The sequence below is a fragment of the Salvia miltiorrhiza genome, chromosome 4 (genome assembly GCF_028751815.1).
Source record: "Salvia miltiorrhiza cultivar Shanhuang (shh) chromosome 4, IMPLAD_Smil_shh, whole genome shotgun sequence".
In the NCBI taxonomy this organism is placed as follows: Eukaryota; Viridiplantae; Streptophyta; class Magnoliopsida; order Lamiales; family Lamiaceae; genus Salvia; species Salvia miltiorrhiza.
This window is the reverse complement of record NC_080390.1, coordinates 40,602,713-40,622,080: the sequence shown is the minus strand read 5'-3', so window position 1 is coordinate 40,622,080 and position 19,368 is coordinate 40,602,713. Positions and strand designations below refer to the sequence as shown.

At 38.6% G+C, this 19,368-nt stretch overlaps 2 protein-coding genes across 2 annotated transcripts; both read right to left on the bottom strand.

The window, feature by feature from the left end:
* Nucleotides 1-1,313: 1,313 nt before the first annotated feature.
* LOC131023435 (uncharacterized) lies at nucleotides 1,314-3,700 on the bottom strand. The gene is made up of 4 exons (XM_057952975.1): nucleotides 3,337-3,700; nucleotides 2,229-2,337; nucleotides 1,520-2,091; nucleotides 1,314-1,442 (listed from the first exon to the last, which is right to left on the bottom strand). Exons 1-4 carry the CDS (start codon nucleotides 3,658-3,660, stop codon nucleotides 1,314-1,316), a joined length of 1,134 nt encoding a protein of 377 aa, XP_057808958.1. The 5' UTR covers nucleotides 3,661-3,700.
* Nucleotides 3,701-16,042: 12,342 nt separating this feature from the next.
* Nucleotides 16,043-18,871, bottom strand: LOC131023434 (uncharacterized). Its single transcript, XM_057952974.1, has one exon. The coding sequence runs from the start codon at nucleotides 18,869-18,871 to the stop codon at nucleotides 16,043-16,045; it is 2,829 nt and encodes a 942-aa protein (XP_057808957.1).
* Between the last annotated feature and the right edge of the window lie 497 nt (nucleotides 18,872-19,368).

Below are 19,368 nucleotides of genomic sequence, written 5' to 3'. Positions count from 1 at the left end.
AGAATCGTATTCATTGCTCACTGCCTACTTACACATGTTAAGGACGTGCAATCCAGGATCGTTGACAGACTTGGAAATTGATGCTAGTGGTCGGTTCAAGCACCTTTTTGTGGCACTAGGTTCATGTAGACTGGCATATACTATGTGCCTAAGGCCAGTAATTGTGGTAGATGGCACACACTTGAAGGGACGTAACAAAGGTATATTGTTTGTTGCAGTGACGAAGGATGGTGTTTAGCCCTATTTTGCGATGATTTTGTGTGTCTTTCTGCTATGCATTTGAGCATGTTTCGTACCTTGTCGCTCTATTTTTCACGTGCTCGATGACTATTTGGGTGTCTTACTGTCGTGCGCAGGTTTCAGGAGTTTTTGAGCGTTGTGGCATCGGTTGGAGCAGTTTTGGAGGCAGAGCTCACGGCCGCCGCCCACGGCGCCGCCGTCCCGCGGCGCGCGCCATGCAGCTCCTTGGAGCAATCAGCGAAGGCAGGCCACGGCGGCGCCGTCCCACGGCGGCCGCCGTGCCCGTGTAATTTCGGCAGTTACGATTTTCTCACTTAAAAGCCGAATTTTAGGGTTCTTTCACCTATCTCCGACCCCAACAGCCTCCTAGACGTTTTTCCCTTGTTTTCCCTTAGTTTAGAATAGTTAGAAACATCTTAAACATCTTTTGATTCGTTAGATTAAAGCTAATGTCGATTTGCATTACGTTGGATTGGATTTCCGGATCGTTCTTGCTGTAAGAACTCTGTTTATGTTTTCTTTAGAATTGAATGGTAGTTTATTTCCTCTGCATAGATTATTGTTGCTTCGTGTTTACTCAATGAATTGTTTATTCGTTTATCCCGCCTAGATAATCGTTGTTCTTGATCGTCGATTTAATTATCGTTTTCTAGATTGCTAGTTAGAACCCTAGGTTTATTAGTCTTCCTGCGTTCTTTATCTGCTTCCTTTTTATCTCGCCTAGATAGATTTATATGCTTCCCGTTGATTCTGCACTAGATAATTTTACAAGCTTTATTAAATTACGCCTAGATATAAAGAGAGAGAGAGTGCCAGACCCAATTACCCGATTAGAGTGTTTAGATTTCATTTCAGTTTCTTGTGAGCAATACGATTAAAGCCCTGCTAAGCCTTTCTTGTGAGACGACTTGAGTCACCTTACCGCCCTAGGACGACCTCGTATAAATTCGAGTCCATCCGTTAGGTGTTTTAGGATGAGTCAAATTTTAGCGCCGTTGCCGGGGAAGGCTTTAGGCATTTGATTGTGTTGCATTGTTTTCATTGTTTATTTTTGTTTCTTTCTTTTGACTTGGTTATTTTCTCCCTCCAGATGCAGCATACGGGGACTCCAACTGTTGAGATGGGAATCTCTGACGTGTACTTCTACGGGGCAATACCGCCGTCTCAATGCGTTGGGAGGGCTCTCCAAAACTAACCATCTCCTATTCAATTACCAACAAAATGGAAATAAGAATATAAAATAAGAAAAAGGATTTCTAAATTATAATTAAGTTTGTACCTCTCCCATGTAATCAAAACATGCTCTCATTTGATCAATTGGGTTGGAGAAATGAGGGATCTCGGCATCAGTGCCCAAAAAAGATGTGCTCCCACACTCAAACTGAGTAAACTGTGGAACATATGGCGATTGTGTCACATTATCATCACGAGGAACATCGCCTTCCTCGGCACCCTTGTCTCGTATATCATCGCCTTCCTCGGCACCCTCGTCTCGTATATCATCAAAATGTCTTGCCTCGGATGCCGGTGTAGGTCGAGGAGCAGGGGAATGTACATCCCTAGCTTGAACACTCTTACAACTTAAAAATCCCTTCAGTTCCACTAAAAACTCCTTCAAAGTCCTCTTCACCCGTGCCTCTATAGATTCGCTATGCCGCTTCAATCTCTCTTCATGTGCCTCTTCCATCCTCCTCACAGTGGCATCTAGATAGGCACGGTCTACAGGTCGGTTACTATGATCGCCGCTACTAGAGGATGAAGATGTAGTAGGTGGCCTAACACGCTTTTCCCTAGCTCGTCCACGAGAACCCCCTCCACGGGAGGATGAACTCCGCGCCCGTCTATCCATCCCTGTCGCGGGCAAATCATGCGCATGAATAGGTATATCATGCAGAGACACTTATTCCTCCTGTACAATGGTGTCATGCAATGGCACTTCATATTCTTGTTCTGGCTCTTCACCTTGGATAGGGATGTCCTGAAAATACTGATTATGGCCTTCGTTATACTGTGCCCCATATAAATTCCAACGGTAGACAAGTAGTACATAGTGGTGACTTCAAATTCATCTGGGACCAACTCCAATCTCTCTTGCTCCTACATAAATGCCCAATTATAAAAATACATTAATTATGCAATATATGATTGAATTATGTTAATTACTTATGGCGCCACATTTCAGCAATTAAATGGAAGAAAGTACCTCTTTCAAAAAAAAATGCCCAATAAATCAAACAAACAAAATGAGCAATATATAATTATAAGAAAGTTAAGTAAAATGCGCAACATAGCATTAGATTCCATTAAAATATTTATACTTGGAGATATTCCATTAGATTAATATTTACTAAAATATTTATACTTAGAGATACAATGATTCAAAAAGCGCATAGTTTAATAATGCGCATTAATAAGCGCATAGTTATAAAATTAAACTATGCGGGTAGCTTTCGAAATAGAAGAAATTAATAAGCAATTTATCCTTATTTCGAAATAGAATAAATTAAATAGAAGAAATTAATAAGCATTTATCCTTATTTGGGAATAGGACTAATGCGAAGAAATTAATAATGCGCATTGTTATAAAATTAAACTATGCGCATTTTTATTGAATTAAACTATGCGCATCGCATAGTTTTTAAATAGAAGAAATGCGCATAGTTTAAACTATGCGCATCACATAGTTTAAACTATGCGCATCGCATTCAATTTATTCAATTTAATAATGCGCATTAATAAGCTATGCGCATTAATAAGAAAAACAATTTAAAACAAAGAAAAGCATTAATAAGCATTTATTCAAATATTTATACTTAAATATAAAATGATTAAAAAAATTAAACTATGCGCATTCATAATGCGCATTCAATTTAAATAGAAGGAATAGCTTCGGTTAATGCTTATTAAAATATTTATCCTTACATATAAATTGATTAAAAACATTTTAATGCCCAACAAATCATTAAAACAACTCACAAATTAATAACATTATAATGTCATTTTCTTTTAATTAAACAAATTAAAAGAACCAAATAAACCAATTTAATATAACAACTCACATATAAAATAAATACTTATAGAATAAGCACTTAGTACCTCTTTCTCGAAAAAGGACTGTAAATCCTTCCTACCCGGTCTACTCCGAAACTTCCACTTCAAACATCGAGGGTGAGCAAACTCAGCAACACACTTGCCAACCACATTACCAAAGTCGGGCATGATCTCAAGCGACCACACGTGCAACGCCCAAACAGGTCCAAAGAATTTATATTTTTCTTTTGACTTGCACTTTGTTATGTTTCGACACAACAAATTATAACTATACTCCCCCCACGGAAATTGGTTAAATGCATCAAGATCATCCACTAACGCCCAAACCCAATTTTCAATTGATTTATCGGTCTCGTAACCTACCAGCATTCCATATAGGACTATAATGTAGGCAATCTTCAGGTGTAAACTTCCATCCTTATCATTAATTGTAAAGTTATCAAAAAGATCAACGATAAAAGACACTTTAACATGCGTCTAACCATCACTAAATTTCGTGAACACTTCCACTTCATCCAAATCATGATTACGTGACATATCAAAATTAAAATCACCAAATTTAAGACCAGTCACCAAAGCATAATCTCTCCTAGAAAAATGCACCCGGGTATTATTCAATAAAAAATATAAACCATCCTCGTTCGACTTAATTTGACGAGACACTAAATGATGCACGGCCATTGCACATTTTGGACCAGGATTCCAATCCAAGAAATGTCCAAAACAACCATTTAAAAATCTATCTAATAGTCCTTGACCACCTTTTCCTATTAAAATTCTCTTAACCATTTCTAAATACTTGATTTTGTAATAAGTGCCCACGTCGGACGTTACATTGATAGTGCTCGGTCTCCTCAGAGTAAGAGGCCCCTGTTACAAAGCAAATAATATTTAAATATCAAGTTTTATGACAAAAAGAAAATAAAACAATAACAACAACAATGCGCAATTAACATTGTATGCGCAATTTCTTCATTGCGCATACAATGTTAATTGTGAAAAATTCAATTGCAATTGGTGAATTATGCGCAAAATTCAACAACAATGCGCAATTAACATTGTATGCGCAATTTCTTCATTGCGCATACATTTGAACTTTCAACTATGCGCATTTGGTGAATTATGCGCAAAATTCAAATTCAATTGGTGAACTATGCGCAATTGGTGAACTATGCGCATTCAATTTCTTCAATTGCGCATTCAACTTATTCAATTTCAACTATGCGCATAATTGAAAAAACTTGACAATTCAACTTTGCGCATAATTCAACTTTGCGCATAATTTCAATTGCGCATAATTCAACTTTGCGCATAATTGAAAAAACAATGCGCATAGTTTGCGCATTCAACTATGCGCTAATTTCATTGTTTTATGCACATAATTGTATGAGCTATATTCTTCCAAAAAATCGGAATTTTGGAATTGGGAATTTGGAATTTCAAAATTCACTTAAAAAAATTAGAAAAAAATAATGTGCATCCAAATTCACTTAAAAAAATTAGAAACAAAATGCCCATCAATAGAACTCACACAACACACGCCTACAACACAAGAAAAAATGAATGATCAACATCACCAAGCTAAAATAAAAAAAATTAGACTAAACAACACACACCTAAAAAAATTAAATAAACTCAAAAAAAATTAGAGAAATTATCCAACTATGCGCCGGTGCATAAATTAGATTTACGCAAAGTACAACAAATACGAGAAATTACTACTAAAACCTCACCTCCGCCGGTGCTTCCATCTTCTCCGGCGCCGCAGAGAACGAACTTAGCTATTTCACGCAAACTAACCCCAACTATGCGGATGAAATGGTTGAGATATTGGGGGCACTTCTGTCACAGCCCGCCCTAACTAGGGATAGTTAGGCCGAGTGATCCACGACTAGGGATGGGGTTAAAGAAGAAGGGGAAGAAAAGGGGCGTCATTTATAGCCGTAAAACTTACTCATCTTAATAAAACTCGTATTTTTTTTTTATTCATTAATACTCAATTGAAAACAGTCTATGAAAGACAGCATAAAACTTAATTAATATCATTAATCAAGTTATACATCGTATGAAACCATTCTCTTAAGACTCAAAGTATGACATAACATACTATAACATCAACAACATCTTGCAGCGGAAAGTAGCTAGACATATGTATGAAGACATATTCTAGACAGGTTAACTATTTATTAACAACCCTGGAGACTCCGCTCATTGCAGCACCATCATCACATCAGCTCAACCTGCACATTTAGAAAACATATGCAGGGCTGAGTACAAAAGCACTCAGTGGGCACATATGCCTAGGTATAAAAAATACATGCTTCAAAACTATAAATTGTCATGCCATCATAATCAGTACAGCAAGGGAGTTTTTCGCTAAAAAGGCCCAAGCTTACTAAGTTCATTTGTGATTCTTAAAGTTCGTCTGATCAGACTAAGTTCTTTTGTAATCTATCATATCTGAAACTGTGTGCCGGAGAGGTGGCCACCTCTCACGGTCACTTGACCGGCCAACCCGCTAGATGACTCACGGTCACTGGTGTACACTAGCCCTGGCAGGATAGCTATCAACTGCTCAGGACCCGAATTCGATTGCATCATTGGCAAAGCCAAAGCAGATAGATATCATACTAAAATTTAAACATTTTATGGCAAGACAATACTTGAAATAACTTTAACTCAAAGATTTTGTCATGAAATAACTTGCTTGAACGTAACATTTAAACTCATTTGATATATATATGAAACTGAAATTAACAGTTAAATCATCTCATGCATTCATTCGTATAAGAGGCCTACGACACGCAGGGGATCTCTATATACGTATAGTAAAAGTAATGCCCACCTCGTTGTGTCTCTGTATCAATGAGTAACGTCACTCTCTCCCTCAAGTCGTTACTTCCCAAAAGGACCTTCATCGTTATGAAGAATTGGTGAGAAGTTATAAAAGAAACCTCGATTAATAATCTAATCTCTTTTATGAAACATTAGTATCTCTAATGTTCATCTCTCTTGATTGTTAATCAATATAACAATTATTATCTCTCGTCATTACTCATTAATTATAACATCCTTATGTTATAATTAGCAGCGCTTCAATTAAAAGAAATATTTAACACATCGAAAAGTCCACTTTCTTAGCAGATCTATTCGCTCTCATCTCGTCTAATTAACCGATTAGAAAGTTAAACTTTCCATTAGGCATGTATTTGAGTCACGGGTCAACAAGAATTGACTATGCTCAAATTCTGATTTCACTAAAAATTTCGGCATGACCTATTCATATATAATGTCAGCCACGAGATTTCAACGCGTGAATCTCACTACGTGAACTCGTCTCTCGACTCAAAACTTAACATCTTGACATCTTTTCAACGCAAACCAAACAATTCAAAATCATCAAAACTCTTTATCAGTAAACTATCATTTATACTCGACACCAATTGTTCGAGTGTCAGATACCAACATTTATGTGCGTTAATCATAACTCTCACAACTCACACCATTTAGTCATATCGTATCATCCATCAAAACAAATATAATCAAGTTGTTTTCTAGAAAGTTTTGCTGTTTTTGTGTCATCTTTAAAAATTCATAACAACCAACTCAATCATCATAAACTATCATACCAATTGATCTCAAAAACTTCATGAAGTGTAGTTCACTCTAAAAATGGTAGTTAACCAAAAAGGTTAAAGGTTTTTGGAGATATTGCTCTTTTAGTGCAGGCTGTCAAAGATTGACAGTTTCTGCCAATTTTGTTTAGGCCATTAGAAACCAAGGCAAACCTTAATAAAATTCCATCAAATTTAATCATCCAAAACTAAAGGTATCCTTGAAGATTTGGTTAAATTTTCACAAGAGAAAACGTTCATATGATCTGCCAAATAAACAATGAAACTCATACACTTTTACTGTTGGACAAATATGACAGCAGAACAGGGCATTTTTGAAATAATAAACTGCTCTGTTTCAGAGGTCATAAAAATCGAAATCTTATGTTTTTAGAAAAGTATTGAAGTCTAGTTTCGTTTAAAAAAAACGGTGATGCAAAATCCTTCATGGATTAATAGATATAAACGTTTTTGTGAAGTCTACCAATAGTTGACAGATTCTGTCAAGGATTTTTCAAAATATCTTTAAAATAGCAAACATCATCCAAAAGACATGAAATTTTGCAGAAACGAAATACACATATCATAGATAAACATACTAAAATTTCAGAGCCATCAAGCAATGAAAACTCATCGAAACATAAGCTTGAAACTGCTGTAAAATTTTGACAGAATTCCAGTTTTAATTTCGTTGAACAATTATCATCCATAAATTGTAAATCAATTAGCATGCTCATGTGATATCGTAGAACACATATACGCAATAATATTCATTATGCAACGTCTCAAACTTCACGAATTTAAATAATCATACTCTAAAAATTTATACAATTTTCGTGCTTGGAAAAATACGAATTTAATATATATCGATTCTAGCATACCCCTAAGCACAAATATCAAGTCAAAACGATCAAACAAAAATCGAAAGACAAGCTAATATGTGAAAAACGGGGCTGCCCTCATGGATTTCATAGCTACGGTTCGTTCCGTTCTTACTCCCTTCATTAAACATGCTCAACATCTACCCAAGAACAACATACTAAAATTTCACGACGATCCGACGTCGTTTCAAAATAAAGTCGAGAATCGACGTTTTTCGACGTCGACGAAAATCGAAAAGAAAACCATCAAAACGTAGGTAGAGATCTTACCTACTTAGATACGTGATCGAAAAGATGATCGGCGCTCGTCTCGGTGCTCAAATCGGAAGTCAAAAGCTCTAAGCTAATGTTTTCGTATATTTTCATATATCGATTCGTAAGACCAAGCTCCCTTATTTATAAGCGAAGAAGACAATTCTAAATTGTCTTGTCTTCCTTAGTCAACAATTACGACTAAGGAATTCACACTTGAGTCAACAATTACGACTAAGGAATTCACACTTGAACTGTCTTACTTAGTATTAGAATATATCAAATATATCCTAATCTAGTCCATAATATCTTTCAGTTTTGGTGGGGTAGCCTTAGATATTTAAGATATTAACCCGTTAGTCGTTAAATATCCCGTTTCGTCTCGTTTTAACGACTAATTACCCACATTCTTCGTTACTCACCCTCTTAACTCCTACTCACTTTCATTACACTCGTAATTCTATATAAATATAGAAAACGCAAGCTCGTTCTCGAAATTCTGATAAACGAGCTCGGTTCGTTTATCGAGAAATCCCGATTTACTATTCACTCGTCGTCCAAAAATAAAAACTTTCATTATTGGACTCGTATCGAAAAATTAAGAATATTTCTCGACGACATGCACGTAAGATTTTGAAAGTCGACAAAAAGACGAAATAGCAGTATTTTACTATTCATCGTCAAAAAGTCAAAAATTTCAAAAACGTCTTAACGGACTCAGATCTCACTTCCGAGTTCACCGTTCTCATTCAAATAATTATCTCGAATTATTCAAATACTCAAACTCAATTACGGATATAAAATCACACATCATCCTCACATCATCAAAAGAACATCTCAACATCTTTAAAATATAACAACAAAACTTCATATAACTCCTCATCTCTATACAAAGTAATCAAACAAGGGATCTTATACCCTACTTACTCAAACTTAAGCAATTAAACACGTCATCAAAAGCCCGGGTATTACATACCTTCCCCCTTAAAATAAATTTCGTCCCGAAATTTGTACCTCTTGTAAATGTATCGGGTACTTCTCTCACATCTTATCCTCAAGCTCTCTTTCCACTTCTTTCTTAACTATCATATCTCCATTGGACCTTATCCAATGCAATCGACTTATTACTCAATTGCCGAATTTTATGATCTAACATCATCTGAGGTCTCTCTTCATAACTCAATTGCCGAAAATATATATCCTCTCAATTGTGACACGTGAAACACGTTATGCACATTTCCAAAGCTAGGTGACAAAACCAACCTATACGCTATTGGACCTATCTTTTGCAATATCTCGTAAGGACTTATAACTCTGGGTCTAAGCTGTCCTTTAACTCCAAATCTATTCATCCCCTTTGAGGGTGAAACCTTCAAAAAAAACTTTGTCTCCTATCTCGAAACTTTGTCTCACGTCTTATATGCAAACTCAATTAGTGGCAACACATTATCCCGATTTACTCCTCTATCAAGGATAGTAGTTCTTATCATATCTTCTATCGTCTGCTATGCTAAAATTCATCCTTGTACCCAACTCTTTCTGTAACTCATCCAAAAACGTGATGTAATTTTTTTTTTGAGGTGATCTACACTGGTACTCAATGCAATCTTATAATGTCACGAACATACAATTGTGCTAACTTATCTGGTCCATACGCGATTAGGATCGGTATGAAATGTGCATATTTTGTTAGTCGATCTACAATCACCCAAATTGCTGTATTTCCTCTTTGACTTTTCGGTAAAGCTATCACAAAATCCATTGCTATGTGATCCCATTTCCACTCGGGAATCTCCAACGGTTTTAACTTCCCATAGGGTCGTTGGTGTAATGCTTTCACTTGCTGACAAGCTAAGCATCGCTCTACAAACGAAGCTATGTCTCATTTCATTCCGTCCCACAAAAATCTATTTTTCACAACCTGATACATCTTTGTGCCTCCTGGGTGGGCGGTGTAAGGCGTGTCATGAGTCCCACTCATGATCGTATTCTTAAGTTCATCATCGCGGGGAATGCATATTCTCCCCTCAAATAAAATAGCATTGTCTGATGCTTTTTGGTAACTCTTGAGATCTCATGCTCTTATCCTTTCTCGTAACTTGTTCATTGTCTCATCTTTCCTTGTGCTTCAATCACCATTTTCCTCAAACTAGGCATCGTCGCAACAATACTCGCTATCGTCCCTGGTGGTTTTATCATCTCTATCCTCATCTTGTCAAAGTCCTTTATAAGCTCATTCTCTCTCGTGAGAAGACATCCAAACTTTGACGAGACCTTCCGGCTCAATGTATCGGCTACTACATTGGCCTTGCCAGGGTGATAATTAATGTTGCAGTCAACATCATTTACTAATTCGAGCCATCTCCTTTGCCTCATGTTAATATCCTTCTGCTCGAAAAAATATTTCAAACTTTTGTGGTCCGTGAAAATCTCACATCTAACTCCGTAGAGATGATGTCTCCAAATTTTCAGGGCATGCACAACGGCTGCAAGCTCTAAATCATGCGTTAGATAATGTATCTCGTGGAGTCTAAGTTATCGTTATGCATAGACTGTAACTCTTCCTTCTTGCATCAAAACACATCCTAGCCCATTCTTTGACGCATCTGTGTAGATGGTATACTCTTTATCCATTTCCGGGACTAGCAGCACTGGTGTTGTAGTCAATTTCCTTTAAGCTCTTAAAAACTCTCTTTACACTCCTCTTTCCAATTGTACTTAGCTTCTTTTCTCGGTCTTGCTATCATGGAAAATCCTTCAATAAACCTCTGATAGTATCCTGCTAAGCCTAAAAAGTTGCGAATCTCGTTAGGCGTAGTTGGTGATCTCCACTCATGTACAACTTGTACCTTGACGGGGTCAACTTTAATTCTTTCGGATGATACAATATGTCCTAGAAAAGTTACTTCGTTCAACCAAAACTCGCACTTGGTGAATTTGGCAAAAAGCTTCTCAACTCTTAGCGTTTCCAACATCGTTCTCAAATGTTTTGGCGCTCCTGCTCATTCTTCGAATAGATGAGAATATCATCTATGAAAACTAGGATAAATTTATCCAGTTATTGATGGAACACTCGATTCATGTGATCCATGAAAAACTACTGGTGCCTTCGTCAAACCGAATGGCATAACTATGAACTCATAGTGCTCATACCTCATTTGAAAAGCTGTCTTAGGTATATCATTCTGTCAAAATTTGAACTGGTGGTAATATGATCTCAAGTCAACTTTCAAGAAAAACTCGCTCCTCGTAATTGATCAAACAAGTCATCTATCATCGGCAAAGGATATTTGTTCTTCAGTGTCAATTTATTCAGATCTCGATAATCTATGCACATTCTCAACGTGCCATCCTTCTTTTTGACAAAAATGACTGGTGCTTCCCACGGGGATACACTATGTCTAATAAAACCTAACTCGAGCAATTCTTGTAGCTGAATCTTCAGCTCTTGTAGCTCCTTAGGCTCCATTCTATAGGGTGCCTTCGACACTAGTGCTGATCCAGGTTCTAGGTCGATAGTGAACTCCAACTGTCTTGTTGGTGGCAATCCTGGTAAGACCTCGGAAAATACATCTCTATATTCCCTTATCACTGCTACATCCTCAAAGTTTATTTTTTTTACTTGATTATCCTTCATCATTCAAGTAAACTAGGTAAGCTTATGCTCCTTTCTTCTTTACCAATTTCGACGCCTGAAGTGCCGAAACGATTGGAACTCTCTTCTTTCTATCAATGCCGTGAAAACATGTCTGTTCCTTCCCAGGTGGTTGAAAAGTTATCTGTCTCTTCTTACAATCAATCGGGGCAAAGTTCTCTGCTAACCAGTCCATCCTTAGAATAATGTCTACGTTCCACATAGGCATTAAGTGCAAGGTTCTTGTTTTCATCTTTAGTGATCCTAACTCAACTCTAATTTAGAAATCATGTGAGAAACTGTAGTAGCTCTTCCTACAGGAGTGATTACTCTCAACTCGGGACTAGCTTGTTTTGGTTCGAGTTTGAAGGTAACATGCTTCAAACAATTAACGAATGCGAGGCTCCTGTAATAAACAGGATTCTAACTAGTGCATCTAATAACTTGCCCATACTACCTTAAAGTCCTGCCTTAAACCGGCACATAAAACTCAGACATCTCTTCATCAGTATCCATCTTCTGATGAGCAAATCGTGATAGCTCACAGAATTCTCGGTTATACTCTACAACCGATTTCTTTCCTTGCATCAAACTTCGATAATCAGCCTCTCGCTGCTTACTGTACTCCTCGGTACATACTTCTCAAGAGTAGTCTTCAATTGTTCTCAAGTATAGTCTACCAGTTGCTCAGGTGTTAAAGTCCTCTGACGTGCCTCTCACTAGTCTTATACATTAAAAGAATCTACTAGGATAACTCAAAAGTTGTAAGGGTTCAATCCTAGAACGACATCAAAACAAATTGTTCAAGAGACTCAAATGAATGACCAGAGGGTAGAATGAAGTAACTACCAGGTCGAACAAAAATGACCTAGAGTAAGAACCCATCTGGCTTTTCAACCGAAAGTTGAAACACGTGGGTTTATAAACCCAAAACACGTCTACTGAGATTTGGATCATGCGGACTGGCCAGGTCCAACATAATCACTCCCCAGTCACACGGGATATACTATCCCGAACTTGGAAATTATGTGTCTTCTAAACCCTCAACATACTATACATAACAAAACTTAAGTTCACACCAGCAAGCTAAAAGCTTAAACTCAGGGTCATATGTTCTAGACTCTTGTTTCGAAAGTTCAATATTTTTCAACTCTCCTCTCATGTTGCGGTGGTGGTGGCGGAGTATTATCCCGCCTATCCTTCACATCACACTCTTGATGACATCTTTGAGGCATTTTTGAAATCACAAAAGGAAAACTCAACTCGACCAACGCTCTAAGCATCCTCAAAACTCAAGTTCAATTTACTAACTCAACTTTAAGGAAACCCTCACGGTCACCTTAACATTCATCTGTAAGGCAATAAGCACTCACGAAATGCTAACAAAAAGACCACTCTGGTCAACCTAATATATCCATCAGTAGAATGCCTCGTTTTAGAGGGCTTACATAAAGGGGTTATTTAAACCCTACAAAAACCATAGTATCTATCGTAATGTCCCTTCTAAACCGACACCATTAATAGTACTATGTCTCGGTCTGGACCTCCTACGGTAACTGCTACCAGTCAACTCATCTAGTTGCTACTTTAGCACACTAGGAACATCCATCTATTTAACATCAGTAGGGTACTATATTCGCATGCTTATCTATCATCATGTCAAAATCTCAAGTACCAATATCTCCTAAGTAAGTTATATACATCGCAATGTAATTGCAACTAATCAAAAACGAGGGTGTACCGCGCATACTCTCAAGATCATCCTTAGCTCTAGCCTACATCGACTTCTCTTCTCATCCTCATCAACTCTAGCCATCCTCGGCTACTTCTCATCCTCATTATCGTTTATCATTTTATCATCTTTGGTAACTGATACTCAAGGATCGACTCGATATCTACTACACTCTTCTAGAGTCTCTGGTAGAAAACAAGCATCCGGTCATTAGATCCGCATAGAAAATCTGGGTATCTGTAACAAATCTCATCTCCTGTGGGTCCAATGCTCAAGACAACATGTCCCATCATATTGAGTGGCTTTCTTCCTTGCTCAATCCTACCACTCGATTGGTAGCACGGGGACTAGGTGCACGATGCCATCCAGTCTAGTAACAACTGTTAAGAAATGATATCATCATGGTGGAGAGATAAACACTGAAAATTGTTTCTCTCTTTTGTTATTATTTCTGAAGTATGCAATGGTCTATTTATAATACATTACATATCTTAAAGTCATACCAGGATCCCTATTATTAAGGGATCCTTGGTAAATATTTCTCATGTAAAATAAATGCAGCTTCTCTTTATGACTAATGCAGCTCCTCTTTACGACTAATGCAGCTCTTTATGACTTTTGTTTGTGTTATTTTCAACACTCCCCCTCAAGTTGAGTAACGGGATTCCCGATATTCAACTTGCCAAGAACTTCTGAAAAACTTTTGGAGTTCACAGCTTTGGTTAAGATGTCAGCGAGTTGATCTTCGGATCTGACAAAGGGTAGGGTCACGATCCCTCCTTCGATCTTCTCTTTGATGAAGTGCCTATCAACTTCAACATGTTTGGTTCTATCATGTTGCACCGGATTTTCAGATATGCTGATGGCGGCTTTGTTGTCACAGAACATTTGGCATGTTTTTGTTGGATGAAGACCTAACTCCATTAGCAGCCTTCTCAACCAGAGAATTTCAGTCAGCCCACTCTTGATTCCCCTTAATTCTGCTTCTGCACTTGAGAGTGCCACTACTTTTTGTTTCTTACTCCTCCATGAGACAAGATTTCCTCCGATGAATGCAAAGTATCCCGCTGTTGATTTCCTGTCCACTGGGTTTCCAGCCCAGTCAGCATCTGTGTAAGCTTGTACCTCGAGGTGTTCAGTCTTCTTGAATAGCACACCATAATCGAAGGTTCCTTTCAAGTATCTTACGATTCTCAGTGCAGCCTCCATGTGATCCATTTGTGGTTGGTGCATGAATTGACTCACAACCCCAACAGCATATGCAATATCCGGTCGAGTATGGGAAAGATAGATGAGTTTCCCTACTAGACGCTGATATTGTCCACGATTGGCTAACTGAGCTCCTTCCACAATCTGTAGCCCATGATTGACAGTCATAGGCGTCTCAGCTGGCTTGCAATCTAGCATTCCAGTTTCTGCAAGAAGATCAAGAGTATACTTCTTCTGATTGATAAAAATCCCTTTCCTCGATCTGAGTACTTCGATCCCGAGGAAGTACTTTAGTCTCCCAAGGTCCTTCATTTCAAATTCTTTGAAAAGATTCGCTTTCAACTTCTGGATTTCTTCTAAGTCATCCCCTGTTATGATCATGTCATCAACGTAAATGACTAAGCAAGAAATAAGATCACCTCGTTTCTTCAAGAATAAGGTGTGGTCTGAATTGCTTTGCTGGTACCCGAATTTCTTCATAGCTGCTGTGAATCTCCCAAACCAGGCTCTGGGAGACTGTTTGAGTCCATATAAGGTTTTCCTCAACCTGCATACTTCACCGCTTTCAAACTCGTCAGAAAAACCTTGGGGAATCTCCATATAAACTTCTCTATCTTCTTCTAGTTCCCCATGTAGAAAAGCATTGGTGACATCGAACTGATGAAGATCCCAATCCTTGTTTGCTGCGATGGAAAGAAGGACTCTGACAGTATTCATCTTGGCAACAGGTGAGAAGGTTTCTTCATAGTCGATTCCATACATCTGTGTGTATCCTTTTGCGACCAATCGAGCTTTGTATCGCTCAATGGATCCATCAGGTTTTCTTTTTATTGTGAAGACCCACCTACATCCCACAGTCTTCTTTCCTTTTGGCAGTCTGCATTTCTCCCATGTATGATTTCTGTTTAAAGCATTTATCTCCTTTTTCATGGCATTTCTCCAGTGTTCACTTTTCAGAGCCTGTTCTGCTGTTTGTGGTATTTCTTCATCATACAGGGCTGCCTCATAAGTTGCAGCTGTTTTGGATATGTTTCCTTTAGCGACATTCCCAATTGCATATCGAGAATTCTTTCCAGACTTTTCCGGAGTATACCTCTTGGGAGGGATACCCCGAGTACTCCTGGGTGGTAGGATATATCCCTTTGTACCTTCATTTGTTATATTCTCCTCCTGATCATTTTCAACATCTTGATTCTCTCCCTGATTTCTTTCAACATCTTGAGACATATGATCAGTGAAACCGTAAATCTCAGTTGTAAGTTCAGGGATTATTACCTCAGATATCAGCGGCGGAGGAGATATTGACTGAGGAGGCGGACTTTGTACAGGAGTGGATGGAGTTTGCTCTGTGGCAAGGTTAACTTTTTCTGTTGGATCTGCTTCCGGGCTGTTTGGCATTGGTAACCAACTTAACAAGTCAATCTCATTCTCACTCTCCCCCCTGACTGGTAAGGTGGTTATTGTAAAAATATTCAGTTTCAAGGAAATCACAATTCATGGTGGTGATGATTTGACGGGTTTTGGAATTATAACACCTATATCCTTTTTGATTAATCCCATATCCTACAAACACACACTTGATTGCACAAGGAGAGAGTTTGGTGCGTTCATGTTTAGGAATATGAACGAAAACAGAGCACCCAAAGACCCGTGGTTGAAGTGTAAGGGCAAGAGGTATGAAGGCCAGGGTAGACAATTTTTGTAATGGGGTTTTAAGTTGAAGAGTCCTAGTAGGGAGACGGTTGACAAGGTAAACCGAGGTTGCCACGGCCTCAGGCCAAAACGAGGAGGGAACATGAGACTCAATCATCATAGAACGAGTCATTTCAAGTAAAATTCGTTTTTTTCTTTCGGCAACTCCATTTTGTTCAGGAGTGTGGGGACAAGTAGTTTGATGAATAATCCCTTTTTTGTGACAAAATGTTTTCATGGAATTATTAACAAATTCCCCCCCATTATCAGTTCTAAGGGTTTGAATATTTTTCTGAAACTGAGTTTGAACCATAGTATGAAAATGAGTAAATTTTTCAAAAACTTCAGATTTGTGTTTTAAAAAATATACCCATGTCATCCTAGTGCAATCATCAATAAATAACAGAAAATATTTAAAACCTTGTCCCCCGACCACGGGTGAAGGACCCCAAACGTCAGAATGTACTAAAGAAAAAATAGAGTTCATTTGTGTATCATTTGATTTGAAAGATTGTCTATGACTCTTAGCTAAGATACAAGTCTCACAAGAAAGAGTATCATTTTGGATTAACTTTGGAAATAAAAGTTTAAGGTATCCCGTGGAAGGATGTCCTAACCGACGATGCCAAAGCCAAGCATCCCGGTTTGCAGTTCCGTGAGCCAGCATCACATTGCCTTTTTGAGCAATCTCATCCACATAGTACAGTCCATTTTTCTCAGTACCACGCCCAATAATCTCCCCCGTCCTGATATCCTGAAGAAAACAGAAGTGAGGATGCATCAGCATGGTACAATTGAGTTCTTTAGTAACATGACTAATTGACAACAACTTATGAGATAGGGACGGAACATATAGACAATTGGATAATCGCAAGGTTGGGGAGATTTCTATAGTTCCGGCTCCGACTACTTGAGTTAAGTCACCATTAGCAGTTTGTACATGAGTTCTAAAGGATTTTGATGACTCAAGTATATCTGATTTGTCAAAAGTCATAGTGTCTGTAGCCCCACAATCAAAAATCCAATTTGTTTTTCTACTGACTTGTTTATTTGACACTTGACATGCAGTAGGGGTTATTTTCGAATTTTCAGATAGTTTAGGGTCAAAAATTGAGTTGGGCATAACTGTTGGGCTGTTTTTAATAACATGGGGTTCATTTTGGGATTTCCATAAACTTGAGGGACTAGACTCAAAAGAATGGGGTTTCTTTTGTAATTTACTGAAAATAGGGGACTTAAAATGAGATAAGGTAAAAATGGGAGGGTTTGATGAAAAATCATCAAACCCTATACCTAAATCATGCGCCTCTTGCCTCCCTTTGACCGATTTCCACTCCTTTTCCTCCATTTGACCGATTCCCCACGCCACTTTCTCTCCCTTGGTTCCGCCTTCATGAAAATTCTCGGTTGTTCGGCCATTAACGCCGGCAAAGGCGCCGGTAACAGCCGAATTGTTGTATCTTCGGCCATCTCTGCCATCTACGCTGACGGAGCCGCCGGCAGTCGGGTAACCGGTCGCATTTTCTTCCCCTCCTCTCTCGGAATTCTCGCCACTACCCACTGCTACCGCCGATCCGGCGGTTCCTCGGCCATCACCGCCGGCCGTTGCCTTCCCTTTTGCTTCCCACCATTCGGGATAGCCTATGAGGCGAAAACATCCCTCCTTGGTGTGCCTCGTCAGTCCATAGTGAGTGCAAACAAGCTTGGATTTGTCTTTTGTTTTTGATGATGATATGCCGGGACCTCTGCCGCCGGTGGTGCCGGCAGCGTGTGGTGGTCGGCCTTGTGTTCCAGATTGGTAGCGGGAGAAAGCGAGTCCAGCCCCTATTTCTCCCGATGATGAGCCGGTATTTTCGGTGGAGTTGGTTGCCGGTTGTAAGATCTGTAGCCGGGCGGCCTCTCGTCTAACTTTTGAGAACGCCGATTCGGCTGAGGGAATGGGCGTCTCTTTGAGGATGTCTCTTCTAATTGCAGCATATTTGGTATCCAATCCGGAGAGGAATTGGTACAGGCGGCGATTGGCGATAAGTTCCCTATATTTGTTGATTCCTTTCTCACAGCAGCCGAGAGGATTCGGTTCCCTCCGGTCGATGGTGAGCCAAATTCTTTGAAGCTCATTCCAGTAATCCTCCAAAGTAAGTTGACCCTGGTTTACTTTGTTGGCTTTTACTTCTAAGTCGTAGAGCTGAAACGGATCGGCTCCACTCCCGTAAGTCACCGATAGGCTGTCCCATACAGCCTTCGCTGTTTGATGTTGTGCGAAATTAGTAACTAATTTTCCTTCCATGTTTTGTATGAGCCATGAGAAAACTGACAAATCTGATTCTTCCCACTTGTAGTAGTCAGAATCGGTTTCTTGTGGTGGTGGTGGTTGCCAAGTAATATGGCTGGATTTTCCCCTGCTCCCGATGGCTACTTTCATAAGACGAGACCATAAGGGATAATTGTTCCCATCTAGTTTGAATCCCAGAATGACATTTTCTGAATTTCGAACTAGATTTGCAATTTGAAGAGTTAACTCTTCTGAAGAATTTTTGGTTTCTGTAATTGGGATTTCCCCTGACATTCTGTTTGATTTTTTTCAGGCTAAGAATGAAAAGGATTTGGCTACTGTTTTGGTGAAGAAAAGGTTAGAGAAAAGGTTGGAACAATGATGATATATTTCTGAGTTCCTAAGATCGAATTCTGCTTTGATACCATGTTAAGAAATGATATCATCATGGTGGAGAGATAAACACTGAAAATTGTTTCTCTCTTTTGTTATTATTTCTGAAGTATGCAATGGTCTATTTATAATACATTACATATCTTAAAGTCATACCAGGATCCCTATTATTAAGGGATCCTTGGTAAATATTTCTCATGTAAAATAAATGCAGCTTCTCTTTATGACTAATGCAGCTCCTCTTTACGACTAATGCAGCTCTTTATGACTTTTGTTTGTGTTATTTTCAACAACAACCATAAGGCTTTCATCCTTTCATAGTCTATGAACATGTGTTTGAAAATCTGCTAGGGTATCTCTGTACCTCATACTGTACGCCTCGTCCTCGTATCCGATCT